The following is a 17,586-nucleotide window of genomic DNA, read 5'->3' as shown; positions in this document are numbered from 1 at the left end:
TACAAAAGTTTTTAACAGGATTAGTGCCGGAACTAAGAGGGTTAAGCTACGAGGAAGGACTAAGGGAACCAGACCTGGCCACCCTGGAGGAGGAGGAGAAGAACCAGGCAATATGATCACAGAACACCGAGGACCTTAAGACAACTTCGTCTAAGCCTCTCCACTGGGACCAAGTTGGCTCAAGAGAACACAGGTGAAGCCGGAAACTCGCAAGTAAGAAACATATTCGTACCCCCCATGCAGGAGGTCCGAAGCCATCTCCATCCACGACTTTCAGGCCAGACTAAAATTCGAACGTTAATATAACTAGTAACTAGCTAGAACGTAACTAGTAGGCGAGGCATAAAGAGGTAGACCTTACTTCCCTGGAGGCAATGATAGGTAAACACTCATCAGTACAGACATTCATACATCATACAGACATTTGTATCAGTTGATTGACAGTTGAGAGGCGGGACCAAAGAGCCAGAGCTCAACCCCTGCAAGCACAATTTGGTGAGTACTCACGCACCACACACTAGGTTGTCAAACTGTCCTAACAGAACGTCGCATTTTTGACGTATACGCTACCTAAGGCCAAAAAATTGTACTAGTAAATGGTTAGCGGCTCGCGACATTGACATTATCGTCCCATTTTCTGTTTTGGGTCCTCTGGTAGGTTAGGAGAGGGCATGTTGGCCCGACGCGGGACACGAGAGGGCCCGACGAACTGCCCAAGACGGGTGAGAGAGGCCCCTTGTATCGCTGCCACGAGGCCCTTTGACCCCCTGAGGCGCTGACCAGTCTACCACCTATACCTGTGACAATACAAGCCTCTACATGTGGTACTCCAGAGGTTACGGTAAACTGGCTTTGACTGGGAGCACGCGATGTTATCTCGCATTTTAAGGAGCTGGATGCGACAACTTTTAGTCTGATTCTAAGACCCCCAGACAGGTATATAAAGCCATAATCTCTCCGCTCACAGGAAGAACACATCGTAACCTTTTCAGACATGTTTGTGGACCCGAGTCTTAGAGTGAGAGGACGCCCCAGCGGCCACACTGGCGGTGACAGCAAGGGGACACCCCCTACACTAGGCACCAGCCAGCGCCGTCACCCAACAATTCTGACCTCCACTCCCGGATGATTAATTGAGGTGACGCAATGTCAGCCGGGCCCTATACAACACACATTACTGGAATACCACCCATGGGGCCGGAGGGAGGGGGTAGGAGAGTCACCCCACGACCCTATGGGAGACACCGTCATCTACCCCTTCACCCCCTGGTTCCCTCACTCCTCCCACCAGGAGTCCTTCCCCCCCTACCCACCCCGGAGTCAACCAGCAGGCTAGTCACTAGTACAGCTTTAGCCTAGGGATCGTTGTGAGATAACTGCCACTGTGCACCAAATTGGGCCCCCGTGTTCCTTCACACACAAACACACCCCTCCATGTTGACCAGACCACACACTGGAAGGTGAGGGGACGACGACGTTTCGGTCCGTCCTGGACCATTCTCAAGTCGATTGTGAACGGTCCGTCCTGGACCAAAACGTCGTCGTCGTCGTCTAATCTTCTGGTGTGTTGGGTCATCGTATTCAGTGTATATACAAACGTTGGTACAAACCAATATTCACCATTTCGAATATTTTATATATCTGTTTCCCTCCGGATTGACCGGATTGTTACGAAAACTTTATTTTCGGCCAAATAAATCCAGCTTCTGACGTCACAACTCGACAAATATGTTACAACTGACATTCTTTAACGGTGATATTAAAGAATTTACATTCCTATCATTGGAATGTATTAGACTGGGGCTGGGGGGGGGGCGGAGAACAATTAGAAGGTGAAGGTAGAGAAGATAAAAAAAAAAAAAAAAAACATTCTCTGCCCTCTCCCCTCTCTCTCATTCTCTGTTATGCTGTTCACAACAGTCGGGTTCACGCTCCCTCTCTCCATTGTATTTCTGCCCTTACGTGTCCCCGCTACAAGCTGTATTTTGTCTTTCATGTCAGAACGAGTATATATTTCTCCTGGAGATAATATATTCCTTGTCAACTGATATTATGGCCTCTATGGATTCGACGCCCCCCCCCCTATGGATTCGACGCCCCCTATGGATTCGACGTCCCCCCCCCCTATGGATTCGACGCCCCCTATGGATTCGACGTCCCCCCCCCTATGGATTCGACGCCCCCTATGGATTCGACGTCCCCCTATATGGATTCGACGTCCCCCTATATGGATTCGACGTCCCCAATGGATTTTACGTCCCCCTATGGATTCTACGTCCCCCTATGGATACGACGCCCCCTATGGATTCGACGCCCCCTATATGGATTCGACGTCCCCCTATATGGATTCGACGTCCCCCTATATGGATTCGACGTCCCCAATGGATTTTACGTCCCCCTATGGATTCTACGTCCCCCTATGGATTCGACGTCCCCCTATGGATTCTACGTCCCCCTATGGATACGACGTCCCCCTATGGATTCGACGTCCCCCTATGGATACGACGTCCCCCTATGGATTCGACGTCCCCCTATGGATTCGACGTCCCCCTATGGATTCTACGTCCCCCTATGGATTCTACGTCCCCCTATGGATTCGACGTCCCCCTATGGATTCTACGTCCCCCTATGGATTCGACGCCCCCTATGGATTCTACGTCCCCCTATGGATTCTACGTCCCCCCCCCCTATGGATTCTACGTCCCCCTATGGATTCGACGCCCCCTATGGATTCTACGTCCCCCTATGGATTCTACGTCCCCCTATGGATTCTACGTCCCCCTATGGATTCTACGTCCCCCTATGGATTCTACGTCCCCCTATGGATTCTACGTCCCCCTATGGATTCTACGTCCCCCTATGGATTCTACGTCCCCCTATGGATTCTACGTCCCCCTATGGATTCTACGTCCCCCTATGGATTCTACGTCCCCCTATGGATTCTACGTCCCCCTATGGATTCTACGTCCCCCTATGGATTCGACGCCCCCTATGGATTCGACGTCCCCCTATATTGATTCGACGTCCCCCTATATGGATTCGACGTCCCCAATGGATTTTACGTCCCCCTATGGATTCTACGTCCCCCTATGGATACGACGCCCCCTATGGATTCTACGTCCCCCTATGGATTCTACGTCCCCCTATGGATTCTACGTCCCCCTATGGATTCTACGTCCCCCTATGGATTCTACGTCCCCCTATGGATTCTACGTCCCCCTATGGATTCTACGTCCCCCTATGGATTCTACGTCCCCCTATGGATTCTACGTCCCCCTATGGATTCTACGTCCCCCTATGGATTCTACGTCCCCCTATGGATTCTACGTCCCCCTATGGATTCGACGCCCCCTATGGATTCGACGCCCCCTATGGATTCGACGTCCCCCTATATTGATTCGACGTCCCCCTATATGGATTCGACGTCCCCAATGGATTTTACGTCCCCCTATGGATTCTACGTCCCCCTATGGATACGACGCCCCCTATGGATTCTACGTCCCCCTATGGATTCTACGTCCCCCTATGGATTCTACGTCCCCCTATGGATTCTACGTCCCCCTATGGATACGACGCCCCCTATGGATTCTACGTCCCCCTATGGATTCTACGTCCCCCTATGGATTCTACGTCCCCCTATGGATTCTACGTCCCCCTATGGATTCTACGTCCCCCTATGGATTCTACGTCCCCCTATGGATTCTACGTCCCCCCCTATGGATTCTACGTCCCCCTATGGATTCTACGTCCCCCTATGGATTCTACGTCCCCCTATGGATTCTACGTCCCCCTATGGATTCTACGTCCCCCTATGGATTCTACGTCCCCCTATGGATTCTACGTCCCCCTATGGATTCTACGTCCCCCTATGGATTCGACGCCCCCTATGGATTCGACGTCCCCCTATATTGATTCGACGTCCCCCTATATGGATTCGACGTCCCCAATGGATTTTACGTCCCCCTATGGATTCTACGTCCCCCTATGGATACGACGCCCCCTATGGATTCTACGTCCCCCTATGGATTCTACGTCCCCCTATGGATTCTACGTCCCCCTATGGATTCTACGTCCCCCTATGGATTCTACGTCCCCCTATGGATTCTACGTCCCCCTATGGATACGACGCCCCCTATGGATTCTACGTCCCCCTATGGATTCTACGTCCCCCTATGGATTCTACGTCCCCCTATGGATTCTACGTCCCCCTATGGATTCTACGTCCCCCTATGGATTCTACGTCCCCCTATGGATTCTACGTCCCCCTATGGATTCTACGTCCCCCTATGGATTCTACGTCCCCCTATGGATTCTACGTCCCCCTATGGATTCGACGCCCCCTATGGATTCGACGTCCCCCTATATTGATTCGACGTCCCCCTATATGGATTCGACGTCCCCAATGGATTTTACGTCCCCCTATGGATTCTACGTCCCCCTATGGATACGACGCCCCCTATGGATTCTACGTCCCCCTATGGATTCTACGTCCCCCTATGGATTCTACGTCCCCCTATGGATTCTACGTCCCCCTATGGATTCTACGTCCCCCTATGGATTCTACGTCCCCCTATGGATTCTACGTCCCCCTATGGATTCTACGTCCCCCTATGGATTCTACGTCCCCCTATGGATTCTACGTCCCCCTATGGATTCTACGTCCCCCTATGGATTCTACGTCCCCCTATGGATTCGACGTCCCCCTATATGGATTCGACGTCCCCCTATATGGATTCGACGTCCCCCTATGGATTCGACGTCCCCCTATGGATTCGACGTCCCCCTATGGATTCGACGTCCCCCTATGGATTCGACGTCCCCCTATATGGATTCGACGTCCCCCTATATGGATTCGACGTCCCCCTATGGATTCGACGTCCCCCTATGGATTCGACGTCCCCCTATGGATTCGACGTCCCCCTATGGATTCGACGTCCCCCTATGGATTCGACGTCCCCCTATGCTCCTCTCTAGTGTGGTGATGTCCAATTCCCTCAGCCTGTCATAATTCCTTCCCTTCAGAACAGGGACGATGGCTTGTGTTAATCTGCAGAATTTATACTTTTGAGATTATTTTATTTGGTTTAGGAACAGTACACTAAATGTTTATATTCTTTGGGTCATAGTGAACAATTAGCAGAGTTTGCTAAACTCTTTCCAAAACACACCAAGAAGGGCTTATTTTTTGGGGGGCTTGCAGGGTTATGCTTGGGTTATTAACCCAACATTATATTAGTTGAGTTAAGCCTCTGGCTGGCCCACTAAAGGGGCTTGCTTGTAGGGAGGCTTGTGGTTGAATGCTTAGGTCACAGCCACAAGTGAGAGATCTCGCGGAGATTGGAAACAGCGTTGTGAAGGCCTTTCTGTCCGGGTACCTCAAGGGTGAGCCAACGCTTGCAAGAGTAACATATACCGTCGCTATACCTATACTCTGCAAGTTATGCTCCTCTGGTGCAAAGTTTGGAGTTATGTCTACTGCTAAATCTCCATTTTTGAACCGTGAAATACACTCACCGCAAATTGTAGTGCATGTGGGGGTCCGAGTGTAAACTGTTTACACCACCTGCAAGACCGAGTGCTCGCACTTCCCTGCCACAAGGATGCCGAGGAGTAAACCCTCCACGTATTGATTGATGGAGATTAAGCCACCCAAGAGGTGGCACGGGCATGAATAGCCCGTAACCTCAACGTATATTACACGCCCATAAATGAACCGGAGGGGGGGGGGGGAGACATCTCCTGTCATGCAGGGTGCAGTCGCACCTCCACAGATCTACAGTATCATCTACCGATACTGGTTATGATTCAAAAGGGCCACCACTTACGAGCTATTCATGCCCGTGCCACCTCTTGGGTGGCTTAATCTTTATCAATCAATCGAACCGGAGGAATATGGGGCTATTCATGCCCTTGCCACCTCTTGGCTGGCCAAATCTTCATCGATCTAAATGAACCGGAGGAGCAGAGCACTTTGGCATGTTATTCCTGGAAGGCGGTGACGCGGAAGAGGCAGCTAAACCCATACGCGGTACCTGGAAACTAACAGTAGTCCTTCGGGAGATGTGTTGTGTTTCCGCTTCCAGCACGGCGGAGCCCGGCCACGGAGCAGCAACACAAGGGCCCTGGCGATCACCCTCGGCCCCCCCCCCCCACTATTGGCCCTTAAAAAACAAACTAACGAACCAAAAGCGAGAGTCGTTCAAGTCCCTTGTGTAGACTGAACAACAATAATATTAATGGAATTATTGCAATCCCCTTCACGGCGGCTGGTTTGTTTACGTGTGACGTCAGGACGGGGAGCAATGGACAGGTTTGGGCTTTATACAAAAAAGTCCCTCGTGCTTGTATTGAGGGTTAAAAAAATCTTTTGTGCCTGTATGGAGGGTAAACAAAAATCCCTCGAACTTCTATGGAGGGTTAACAAAAATTCTCTTTGTGAAGCCTCGTGAGAATTGTGAATAGTGTTGGGTCGGGTGTTAGACTCCCGTCTGTATTAGCTAAATGTTACCATTTAATAATACAAATCCTTAAACGGAGCATGCAACCCATCCTACGAGACTTACACAACTCATAAAATGAGTTGCTAGGAGCAGCCTAGCTGAGGTAGGCTGACAGCTCTTGCTTCCAGTTTCACTAGAATTATCAATAACAGTCCCGGTGAAAATTAGGCTTTGTTAAAAATAATTTTAATGGATCTGGATGGAATGTACAAAGTATGTCCTATTGTTCCCACCCAAACAAAAAAGTACACGTTCTGTACTATTGGAATTCTTAAGAATTTAAAAACTATTTGAAAATCACAAACCTAACCCGACCTACTCCTAAATAAATAACCCTAGGCCTAATATACGCAATCTTAAAATAGGTACTACACCAGGACCAGTGAAAGGTGGTTTGATTGTTGCCTTTTCTCTCAAGCCATTTACGAAATTAATTATATACAAAACCTGACGTTTTTGTCTACATCATTATATATATATATTTGTACTTCCGTCACATAGGCTATAGGTACTGTCACTTCCGGATAACTGGTAAACATGAGGATTCACCTAGTTGTGTTTGCGGGGGGGGGGGGGGGGTTAGGCTTCGGCTCTTTGGTCTCGCCTCTCAACTGTTATACATATTTTGATGTATCCATAGTTAGTGTAAATTCACATGTAAAACAATTATGTTTACACTAAGTACACATGTGTATATATACAGTACACGTACACTGTAAGCAAGAACAGGTGTACGAATTTCTATTAGCTTATTTATGAATATTTTTGTCCAGATTAGTTGTATTCTGCCGTGTTTAATATACGGATCCCGTAGCATGATGTTTAATATCCTCTACTCACAGTCTAGCAATCACCGAACAAGACGGAAACGGTTGGGCATGTTTCTTTTCACCCGATGCCTCTGGCTAGCAGTACAAAAATGTACCGGGAGTCAGGCCTTGGGTTGAATTCTGGGGAAGAGTTCGATAACCCTAAGAACAGGCTCCCTGTCCCCGACACCGGGAATCTAGCTAGAAGCAGTCTGTAAAGTAATTAAAAAAAAAATAATTGTGAAAAGGAAGAAAGTGATATATTAAGTCAAATTGCAGTGAAGTCCAGTGTTGACTGGAGTTCTATGGGGGCGTTTGGCAGGAGGGCGCGCGTTCAGAAAGGCCAAACTGTTTCAGATTATTTCTTACGTCTGACTGTTCGACCCACCTTGGTCCACCCTAACGTTCGCAGCCTTTCCCAACTCTCTCTTCCCATTCCGTGTCACCCTTCCCTTCACACACTCCATTCCATCCCCTCCCCCTTTCCCCACCGCGTTCCACACCGTTTCTATTTGATAGGCTCGAGTTGAAATTAGCGCAGCACGTGTGATTGGTTAGCAACTAGAGTAAGGTGTCCCGGACCACGTGCGATGGAAGGCCCTTCAACAGGAGGGCTTGACAACGAGGAAAGTGAATAGCGCTGTTTTCTTGGATAAGTCGTAGAGTCTGAATAGCTTTAACAAGTGTTAAAATACACTAAGTGAAGGCGTCTTTAAGAGTATTGCTAGCTAATACTTCAAGATTTCCACCATACGTTCTTGAGAGCACCGTTGTCCAACCCACCCACACACACACACTAAAGAATTGTTTCAGTGTCAGTAGTAGACAAATGGAATGCATTAGGCAGTGATGTGGTGGAAGCTGACTCCATACCCAGTTTCAAGTGTAGATATGATGAGCCCAATAGGTTCAGGAACCTGTACACCAGTTGAGAGGCGGGACCAATGAGCCAGACCTCAACCCCCCCCTCCTTCCCCCCCCCCCCCCGGCAAGCACAACTAAGTAAGTTCAACTAGGTAAGTACACACCCACACTCACCCCTGCTACAACATTTTTCACTTGGCGGCAATATTTTGGTGGCGTCCTAGACTTAGCCTGACCTGACCTGGCCTGTATACACTCAATCTCCCGCTGACCCCAATACTCGCCCCTCCTGCTCCACACCTCCACCTTTGTTGATCGATTCCCAGGAAGGTGGAGCTGAGTGTGGAGGCTCTCAAGGTGGCTGTTGCCCTCTAACATTGGTGCTTCTCCACCTGTCTCAGGCCTACCAACCCTCTGGTGCTTCTCCACCTGTCTCAGGCCTGCCAACCCTCTGGTGCTTCTCCACCTGTCTCAGGCCTGCCAACACTCTGGTGCTTCTCCACCTGTCTCAGGCCTGCCAACACTCCGGTACCACACAACCCGTCTCAGGCCTGCCAACACCCCGGTACCACACAACCCGTCTCAGGCCTGCCAACACCCCGGTACCACACAACCCGTCTCAGGCCTGCCAACACCCCGGTACCACACAACCCGTCTCAGGCCTGCCAACACCCCGGTACCACACAACCCGTCTCAGGCCTGCCAACACCCCGGTACCACACAACCTGTCTCAGGCCTGCCAACCCTCCAGGTCCGGTAAACTAATATTTGTAGAGGCATAATAATGCATTGCAAAGGTTTGACATTTTTACAATTATTTCCAGCCAGTAGTTTTGAAATATTAAAGTATTTTAAAGAGGACCAACAGCCTTCCTCTGACGTGCCTATACGTCTGTCTGCCTGCCTGCCTGCCAGCCTGCCTGCCTGCCTTCCTACTCTACCAACCTACCTGCCTACTTGCTTGCTTGCTTGCCGCTTAAGCTACATATTGGTATCGACTACTTACCTTATGTACTCACACAACGGCTCTTTTCTTCAGAAAAATATGCGATTGGTTTATAATGCATCAAATTTTTAGCCTTAGTGTATTTAGGAGGCTAAACAAATAGCCCCCTTAGGCAATTGGGTTGTTACGCGTCACGTGACTGCGACAGCCAATGAGACGGCAGGCGATAACACTGAACTTTGGGATTGGTTGCAATATCAGAGATGGCAGCGCCAGCCAATCAGAGCATGGATAGACTCGTCTTGGGGGCTCCAATTGGCGGAAGCATGCTTCTGACAGCCCACATTGTGCTCGACGCGACCAATCATAACGCTGCTCCATTCTTACCGTGTTATTATACCGCCCAACCACTTGTGCTGGACGGTAGAGCGACGGTCTCGCTTCATGCAGGTCACCGTTCAATCCCCGACCGTCCAAGTGGTTGGGCACCATTCCTTCCCCCGTTCCCATATCAAATCCTTATCCTGACCCCTTCCCAGTGCTATATAGTCGTAATGGCTTGGCGCTTTTTCCCGATTAGTTGAATTATTAAGCGGTGAATGGGTTTTATTTCCGTTACCTTCAGTAAGTTCCTCCGTACTGTTAAATCTCTGAAAATTGTATTTGGTTACGGGCTCACCATAGCCCGTGCTACATGGACACTTCATTCTGAGTAGCTAAATCTGAAACAACAACAATGTATTTGGTTCGTAACTCTGCACAGTGATAATGTTTTAGTGAATCTCTTTGGCGTACAGGATCCCGCACTACAGCAACACAACTGCAATGATCTGCTAACAATCTCCTTGTTGAAAGTCCTGATTTTCAGGACAATGGTAAATGTTAGCCACGTCCAACTGGTCTTTTGAGACGAGGCCCTCAATAACATGCTCTACTAAAGATGCCAGTAAGAGTCGAGTGATGTTAATGTCATCTTGGAACTTTCGAATAGTGTGTAACAGACTGGGCGATAGTTATAATAGTGTGTAACAGACTGGGCGATAGTTATAATAGTGTGTAACAGACTGGACGATAGTTACAATAGTGTGTAACAGACTGGGCGCTAGTTATAATAGTGTGTAACAGACTGGGCGCTAGTTATAATAGTGTGTAACAGACTGGACGACAGTTATAATAGTGTGTAACAGACTGGACGATAGTTACAATAGTGTGTAACAGACTGGGCGATAGTTACAATAGTGTGTAACAGACTGGGCGCTAGTTATAATAGTGTGTAACAGACTGGGCGATAGTTATAATAGTGTGTAACAGACTGGACGATAGTTATAATAGTGTGTAACAGACTGGACGATAGTTATAATAGTGTGTAACAGACTGGGCGCTAGTTATAATAGTGTGTAACAGACTGGGCGATAGTTATAATAGTGTGTAACAGACTGGGCGATAGTTATAATAGTGTGTAACAGACTGGACGATAGTTATAATAGTGTGTAACAGACTGGGCGATAGGTATAATAGTGTGTAACAGACTGGACGATAGTTATAATAGTGTGTAACAGACTGGGCGATAGTTATAATAGTGTGTAACAGACTGGGCGATAGTTATAATAGTGTGTAACAGACTGGGCGATAGTTTTAATTCAGTTATCTTTTGTCTCTCTCCTGATAATGTCCTGCTAACGAGCCCTACCATCTGGTCTCCCACGTGACCATTGTAGGAGTTTCAGAATGAGTGTGTAACTCTGTTGCAAGTTTTAACACAGCGTCCAGAGCATTTGGGACGCTCCCCAAGTCCCGTTAGGTAGCGTAGCGGAGTTAATGTTCGCTCCGGATACCCGAAGTCGCGCCCAGATAACCGGAGTCGCGCCCAAGTCTTGTCGAGAAGAGGCGGGAAACTGATTATACCTGGCCTCCAAAAGAGGAGGCTAAACTCTGTACCTGTGTACGTTTTATTCTAATCCAAGAGAGCTCGGGTGAGGGATGGAGGCGGTTATGTGATCATGGGACGTCAGGTGACTATCCCAAGATACCTTATCCACTTGGCTTGATGTACCCGTCTATGATGGCCCGTCCCGCGTAACGGATGAGCGGAGGACATCAAGACAGATGTGGCAAGTCTCATTGCTGGTATTAACTATTATCATTAATAAGAACGAGTACAGGTACTAGTAAATATTCACTACCACTTAAACTAAAGATTACCCAATACTAGTACCTCTGTCTGCCTGTCTGTCTGTGTCTGTCTGTCTGTCTGTCTGGTACAAGACAGTTGCATAGATCATCTTCCAGGCAGCCTGCCTCCACGCTACAACTTTCAATCACTGCAAACACCAACATTAATGACATCCCTTCCCACTCACCGTTGAAGGAGACATCACTTCACTCTTACATTTTCCCGGCTGAAAGCTATGTTGCCATACAATGGCACGTGCCATTATGCCCGCCGGTCACAGCCAATCTTTACACACCATTACTCTTACACTTCCCCCATCATGAAAATTACAATCAAGCTCCTTTAACCTTTCCCTTGACCGAAAAAATCAACTGAGCCATTGCGCTAATTTTCTGCTTTGTATAGTTCATGTTATGATAGTCACGGTAATTTGGTTGAGCGTTCGAGGGCCCAGACACGGGTGCTGACAGACGCTCTGATATGAAGTGTGCTGACACCATACAAGATCTGACACCTGTAGAGCTGTCACGGTGACCGTCCTGGCCAGTGGACGGGAGGACAGGTGCAGCACGAGACCAAAGATATGACAGCCGCGGGGCTGTGTGGCTGACAGCAGCCAAGAATAAGGCAATCTTCGTCGAGCTTAATTAACACAGGCACGTGGATGTGTACACACAGGACCAGGTAAGGAAAACACGAAGAAAAGATGGAACAAAAGAAAGAAAGAAAGAAAGAGAGAGGGGGGGGGTTTGACAGACAGGCAGGCCTAACAAGCCTCTCCCCTCCCAGCGACGCGTAGAGGAATGCGAAACCAATAAAATATTGCATTTTGACAAAAGCTAGACGAGGAGCATCTTCACGGGGAGAATTTCAATAAAACTATTCATTTTTGTCCTTCAAATGCGACCTTCCCTCCGCGCAGTTCTTTATTTTTCCATCAACGTGACATCCCCTCCTCCCTCACACCCATCAGCTTGCTGGTAAACATGATACTCGAAAAATGTCGTTTTAATACTGCCGAGGATTGATCTTTCAAGTTGCCGATGCTGGTACGGATTTGTCACCTGTCCTTCGTCCTCACTGGCACATGTTTGTCACCTGCCCACAGCCCTCACTGTCACCTGTCCTTCGTCCTCACTGGCACATGTTTGTCACCTGCCCACAGCCCTCACTGTCACCTGTCCTTCGTCCTCACTGGCACATGTTTGTCACCTGCCCACAGCCCTCACTGTCACCTGTCCTTCGTCCTCACTGGCACATGTTTGTCACCTGCCCACAGCCCTCACTGTCACCTGTCCTTCGTCCTCACTGGCACATGTTTGTCACCTGCCCACAGCCCTCACTGTCACCTGTATTGCTCCAGGTCATTACTCGCTTAACCATTGTTTGCTAATAATCGGCAGCACTTGCATAGGAACACCCTTAAGTTGTTCTTTGTTAAGTTTCATTACTTTGTTCAGAAATGTTTGTACAGTTATAGCTGCGGTTAGTTTACACACACATTTACAGTAAATGATTTACTTCAGAAGGCAAATTCTAGAGAGTTCTAGAGAGAATCTAGAGAGTATCTCAAATTCTAGAGAGTTTTACTTTCATGATTTCCTGGACCTTTATGGTTCAAGATTCATCGAGACTTTACCCAATGACTTAGATACCAGTCCATCTGTCAACAATCATGACGGCTTTAATAAATGTAAACAGTTTACCAGTTTGTAAACAAGACAATCTAAGTCTATTATTATCATAAACAGCCACGTGGTGCTCCGGAGCTCGTCAACTATTGATTAAATGTAAACAACTCCGTGATTGTTGAAAGGTTCCCGCCAAGTGGATATGTAAATTGTTGAGGCCTGGCCCTTCGCTTGTAGCGTCACCCCCCTCGCCCACCACCCACACGTGCGGCCCACCCTCGGCCCCCCACCCACACGTGGGGTCCACCCTGGCCCACCACCCACACGTGGGGCCCACACCCCCGCCCACCACCCACACGTGGGGCCACCCTCACCACCCACCCACACGTGGGGCGCCACCAGCCAGTGTGATGAAAGAGGCCTGACTTGCCACCATCATGAACCATCTTCTATACAAGGCTTTCAGACCGCCGCGGGAAAGTCCTCTGCGGTCCCCAGATTTAAGCCCCTCCAAGCCAGCCCTGCCTATCCAGCCCTGCCTATCCAGGCCTGCCTATCCAGGCCTGCCTATCCAGGCCTGCCTATCCAGGCCTGCCTATCCAACCCTGGCTATCCAACCCTGCCTATCCAACCCTGGCTATCCAGCCCTGAAAGCACTGGGCTACATCAACAGATGATCCTCCCCCAGGAAGATATAAGAGGCTTGGTTCAGGATCCGACAGTCGATACTTTAAAAAGGTCGGAATAAGAGGCTCTTCCTTTTTAATTCTGCCTTCCTCGACATTTTGGTTTAGTTTTAATATTATTAAATTCCAATATTATTTCTGGAACACCTTGTACATCAGTCAGGTTAAGAGCCGTTAGATCCGGTCCGCGCTGGAGGGGTGACCGCGAGGACAGCCTAGGCTAGGGACGCCTAGCCATCTATACTGAAGAGGGTTGCTGGAGAGCCCACAGGGGGCGCCCCCAGAGGCTTCACGACCCCAGGCTACCGGGGTCTGTGGAGACATGTGCAAGGTCTTAATAGTAGAGGCTCCCACCACCACACACGGGGGATATGGTGAGATGAGAGAGAGAGACACACAGAGAGACAGAGAGCTCTCTCGCACGAGGAAAGCAATATACATTAAACAATGCAGTCTTTCTACAAGCAAACAGTGAAACAACTCCACGGAAAGTGTAAATATGACCGCCTCATAATTCTCAGATTTTGTATACAATATTTTATTACTTTTAACTGTTCGTGTTGCAAGTTGTTCATTCCGTTGTTATCTTTGGTCACGTGGTAGTTATTATCGAGACCCCCCCCCTAGGATGCCCCCCACAACAGTTACCTAACTTCCCAGGGGGTAGGGAGGCCTTTTTACTGCTAAATGAACAGCGGCACCAGGTGAAAGGAAACGTGCCCAACAGTGTCTATCCTGCCCGAGGACTGAACTCGAGTCCCTCGACTGCGAGTCGTGAACGTAGACCATTGTGCTACAGGACTCCAAGATTAAACAAAAAGGGGTTGCAATAATATTTGACACCAGTGCTAACAGGAGAGGGTGCCCCCCCCCCCATGTCGCTAAGATAACATGACATGCAAGATAAGAGTCAAACAGTCTGGTGGATCAGACCAGAGTCACACGAATCCCCTGCATAGCAGTGGAATAGCACTGCCTTTTTCCTACTCACCTTCAATGCCTCTGCTCTGGAGGTCCACCTCTACACCAGCCCAAAGGAGTCATCAGTCCTGTCACCTCTGTACTCCCGCGGGGCCTGACACGGCCTGGCACGGCCTGGCACGGACGGCCTGGTACGACTCTAGAGGCAAGCCGGGCGCCTCCGCTAACAGGTAGTTTGCCTTCACAAACAAGCAGTTAGCCGCCTTCGATTAGCAGTGGGGCGCCTCAACACACAAGGCGCCGCCATGAGCCCTACCTACATGTCTACTTGAGAAAAGTAGACATGAGCAATCTACTCACATTGAAAGAAGTTCGACACGAGGACATCGCTGGAAACGCAATGACGTCTTAGAAACGTCAAGAAACTCTCTCACACTCGGTACGGGTGGTCGATAAGAGGAAACTCTTCAACTTGTGAATGTCACTTCCATCCACAACTTGAAGGAAAAAGTACACCACAACCTGGACGTCAAGAGAGGTAATCAGCCCTCCAGGTATAAAAGACTAGGAGGCGAGGCTTTCACTCCCGGCAATCGGCTGCCAGTGCTGACCTAAATAGGAACCACTTTGGCTACACAGGGAGACATCTCCCGTCACGCAGGGTGCAGTCGCACCTCCACAGATCTCCAGTATCATCTATTGATACTGGTGATGGCTCAAAAGGGCCACCACTTACGGGCTATTCATGCCCGTGCCACCTTTTGGGTGGCTTAATCTTCATCAATCTTCATCAATCACTTTGGCTAGACCTACTACCCCCATTTTCAAGTCTACTTCCTATTTGCCACCTAGCCGGCTCTTTAAGTGTTAAATAGACCCGAATACTATACCTAGGCCAGAACGGTCGGGGAGACACCACATACAGCCCCGCTCCTGTGCCAGGTAAGTCCACTACGGGGCTCACCATAGACCGTGCTACTTGAAACTCCCCTTCCCCCCACCCAAGAGTAGCTGAATCTATAAACAACATTATGAATAGGTCAGAGCGATACCACATGCGAGAACTATGTAATCGGGAACCCAGAATGAACATTAAAAACCATCTACCATAAAATAGGCCCAAGTAATTAAAATTAAAAAATCTTATGAATAAAATGTTTGAACATTTATAATTCAGCCACAAGGTACAAAATACACTACATTTTGGACCCATGACACCCAAGACAGCATTTTCAACGGATTGGTAGATTGTGTTAAGTATACGAGTCAAAATTAAAAACACCCTCACATCTCCACTCTAACCATATTAAGCTTATTTAAAAACCTGTAGATCATGTTATTAAATAATCTAATCCTCCTGTGATACATAATTTATTAGTCTAGTATTACTGTATATATTTTCGAGTGAGCTTTCTATTGACTTCAGCTATAGACTACATGTCCGGTGTGGTAACTAAATACATACACTGTGACTGGGGAACTATCATGACAATTCTGGTTTCAATTCTTTTGACCATGTCGTAGCTCAGTCGATTAACGCAGCGTCTGGGATGCTCTCGGACGTAGGTTCGAATCCTCGTCACGGCCCTTGTGGATATGTTTATCAGGGCAAAGCGCCGAGGCATCAATACTATAATAAGCTATATAAAATCATACTGATTAGGAAGAACAAATAAACTCATCCTAGACAAATAAGTTTATCTTTAATATATTACAAATCAATGTTTAATTTTCCTCTTTCGTACTTCTTAGAGTGAGTGAGTGGGTGGGTGAGTGTCCTCTGACCGTGCTCCTCACCCGTGGACCCCCTCACCCGGGGGCCCCCCCTCACCCGTGGGGCCCCCCCTCACCCGTGGGAGTGGTTGAGGCAGCGACCAGGAGAGCGGACGTGACGAGTCATCAGCATATTCAACAAGGCCACACACCCTCAAACACCAACTGTCTCACATTGCTTGTTTACACACACACGATAAAAACAGACTGGTTCCTTGTGTGGAGATATAAAAGTCCGAAATAAAAATATATATACAGTATACCCGAATATAGTGGGAAGATCATGTCTCAGCTATGACAATCACTATGATTTGGATCACTATGACAAGCCACTATGACAAAATCACCGATGTATTTAAAGCAAAAACAGAACATGTGGTATATACTTTGCTAAGACATTTGTTGTGACCACTGAGTGATGGCCCACATGAGGTCAATAGGAATTACGTAAAGTAGGGCGATAGATATTCAATTATCTGTCAACCGAACGCAAAGTCAACCAAATAAATCTAGTTTAAACACAGTTAAAAACTCTGTACCTCAGGACATAATGGTCGCGCCAGGCTTTTCCTTATTCTTATATCAGATATAGATAAAAATACAAGTCACAACTTCGTATCATCTTTTGCAAAACAAAAAATCAGCATGAAAATTACTTCTGTAGAAGACATTGAAAAACTACAACCAGATATTTTAAAAAGTTTTCGATTGGGCATCAGAAAAAACTATTTAATAGATATATATTCAATGTACTTAAGTATGGTACAAAATAATCAAATCTGCCCATAGTAGGAAATATGGGGAGGGTGAGGGTGGGTTGTGGTGGTATATGGGAAGGTGGTATATGGGAGGGTAGGTTATGGTGGTGTATGGGGAGGGTGGGTTGTGGTGGTGTATGGGGAGGGTGGGTTGTGGTGGTGTATGGGGAGGGTGGGTTGTGGTGGTGTATGGGGAGGGTGGGTTGTGGTGGTGTATGGGGAGGGTGGGTTGTGGTGGTGTATGGGGAGGGTGGGTTGTGGTGGTGTATGGGGAGGGTGGGTTGTGGTTGTATATGGGAGGGTGGTATATGGGAGGGTGGGTTATGGTGGTGTATGGGGAGGGTGGGTTGTGGTGGTGTATGGGGAGGGTGGGTTGTGGTTGTATATGGGAGGGTGGGTTGTGGTTGTATATAGGAAGGTGGTATATGGGAGGGTGGGTTGTGGTTGTATATGGGAGGGTGGGTTGTGGTGGTGTATGGGAGGGTGGTATATGGGAGGGTGGGTTATGGTGGTGTATGGGGAGGG

The 17,586-nt window shown here is 48.3% G+C and overlaps 1 protein-coding gene and 1 pseudogene across 1 annotated transcript; one reads left to right on the top strand and one right to left on the bottom strand.

The window, feature by feature from the left end:
• The window catches only part of LOC123765469 (uncharacterized), a 95,484-nt pseudogene that overhangs the window by 68,207 nt on the left and 9,691 nt on the right, over positions 1 to 17,586 (bottom strand).
• On the top strand, positions 3,470 to 5,008 carry LOC138369933 (uncharacterized). The gene has a single exon (XM_069333686.1). It carries the CDS (start codon positions 3,470 to 3,472, stop codon positions 5,006 to 5,008), a length of 1,539 nt encoding a protein of 512 aa, XP_069189787.1.

This window comes from Procambarus clarkii, chromosome 30 (assembly GCF_040958095.1).
Source record: "Procambarus clarkii isolate CNS0578487 chromosome 30, FALCON_Pclarkii_2.0, whole genome shotgun sequence".
Classification (NCBI taxonomy): Eukaryota; Metazoa; Arthropoda; class Malacostraca; order Decapoda; family Cambaridae; genus Procambarus; species Procambarus clarkii.
The sequence above is the reverse complement of the archived record's forward strand: the minus strand, read 5'-3'. Positions and strand labels throughout refer to the sequence as shown.

Coding starts and splice junctions, on each gene's coding strand:
- LOC138369933 (XM_069333686.1), top strand. CDS start 3,470: ATGGATACGACGCCCCCTATGGATTCTACGTCCCCCTATGGATTCTAC.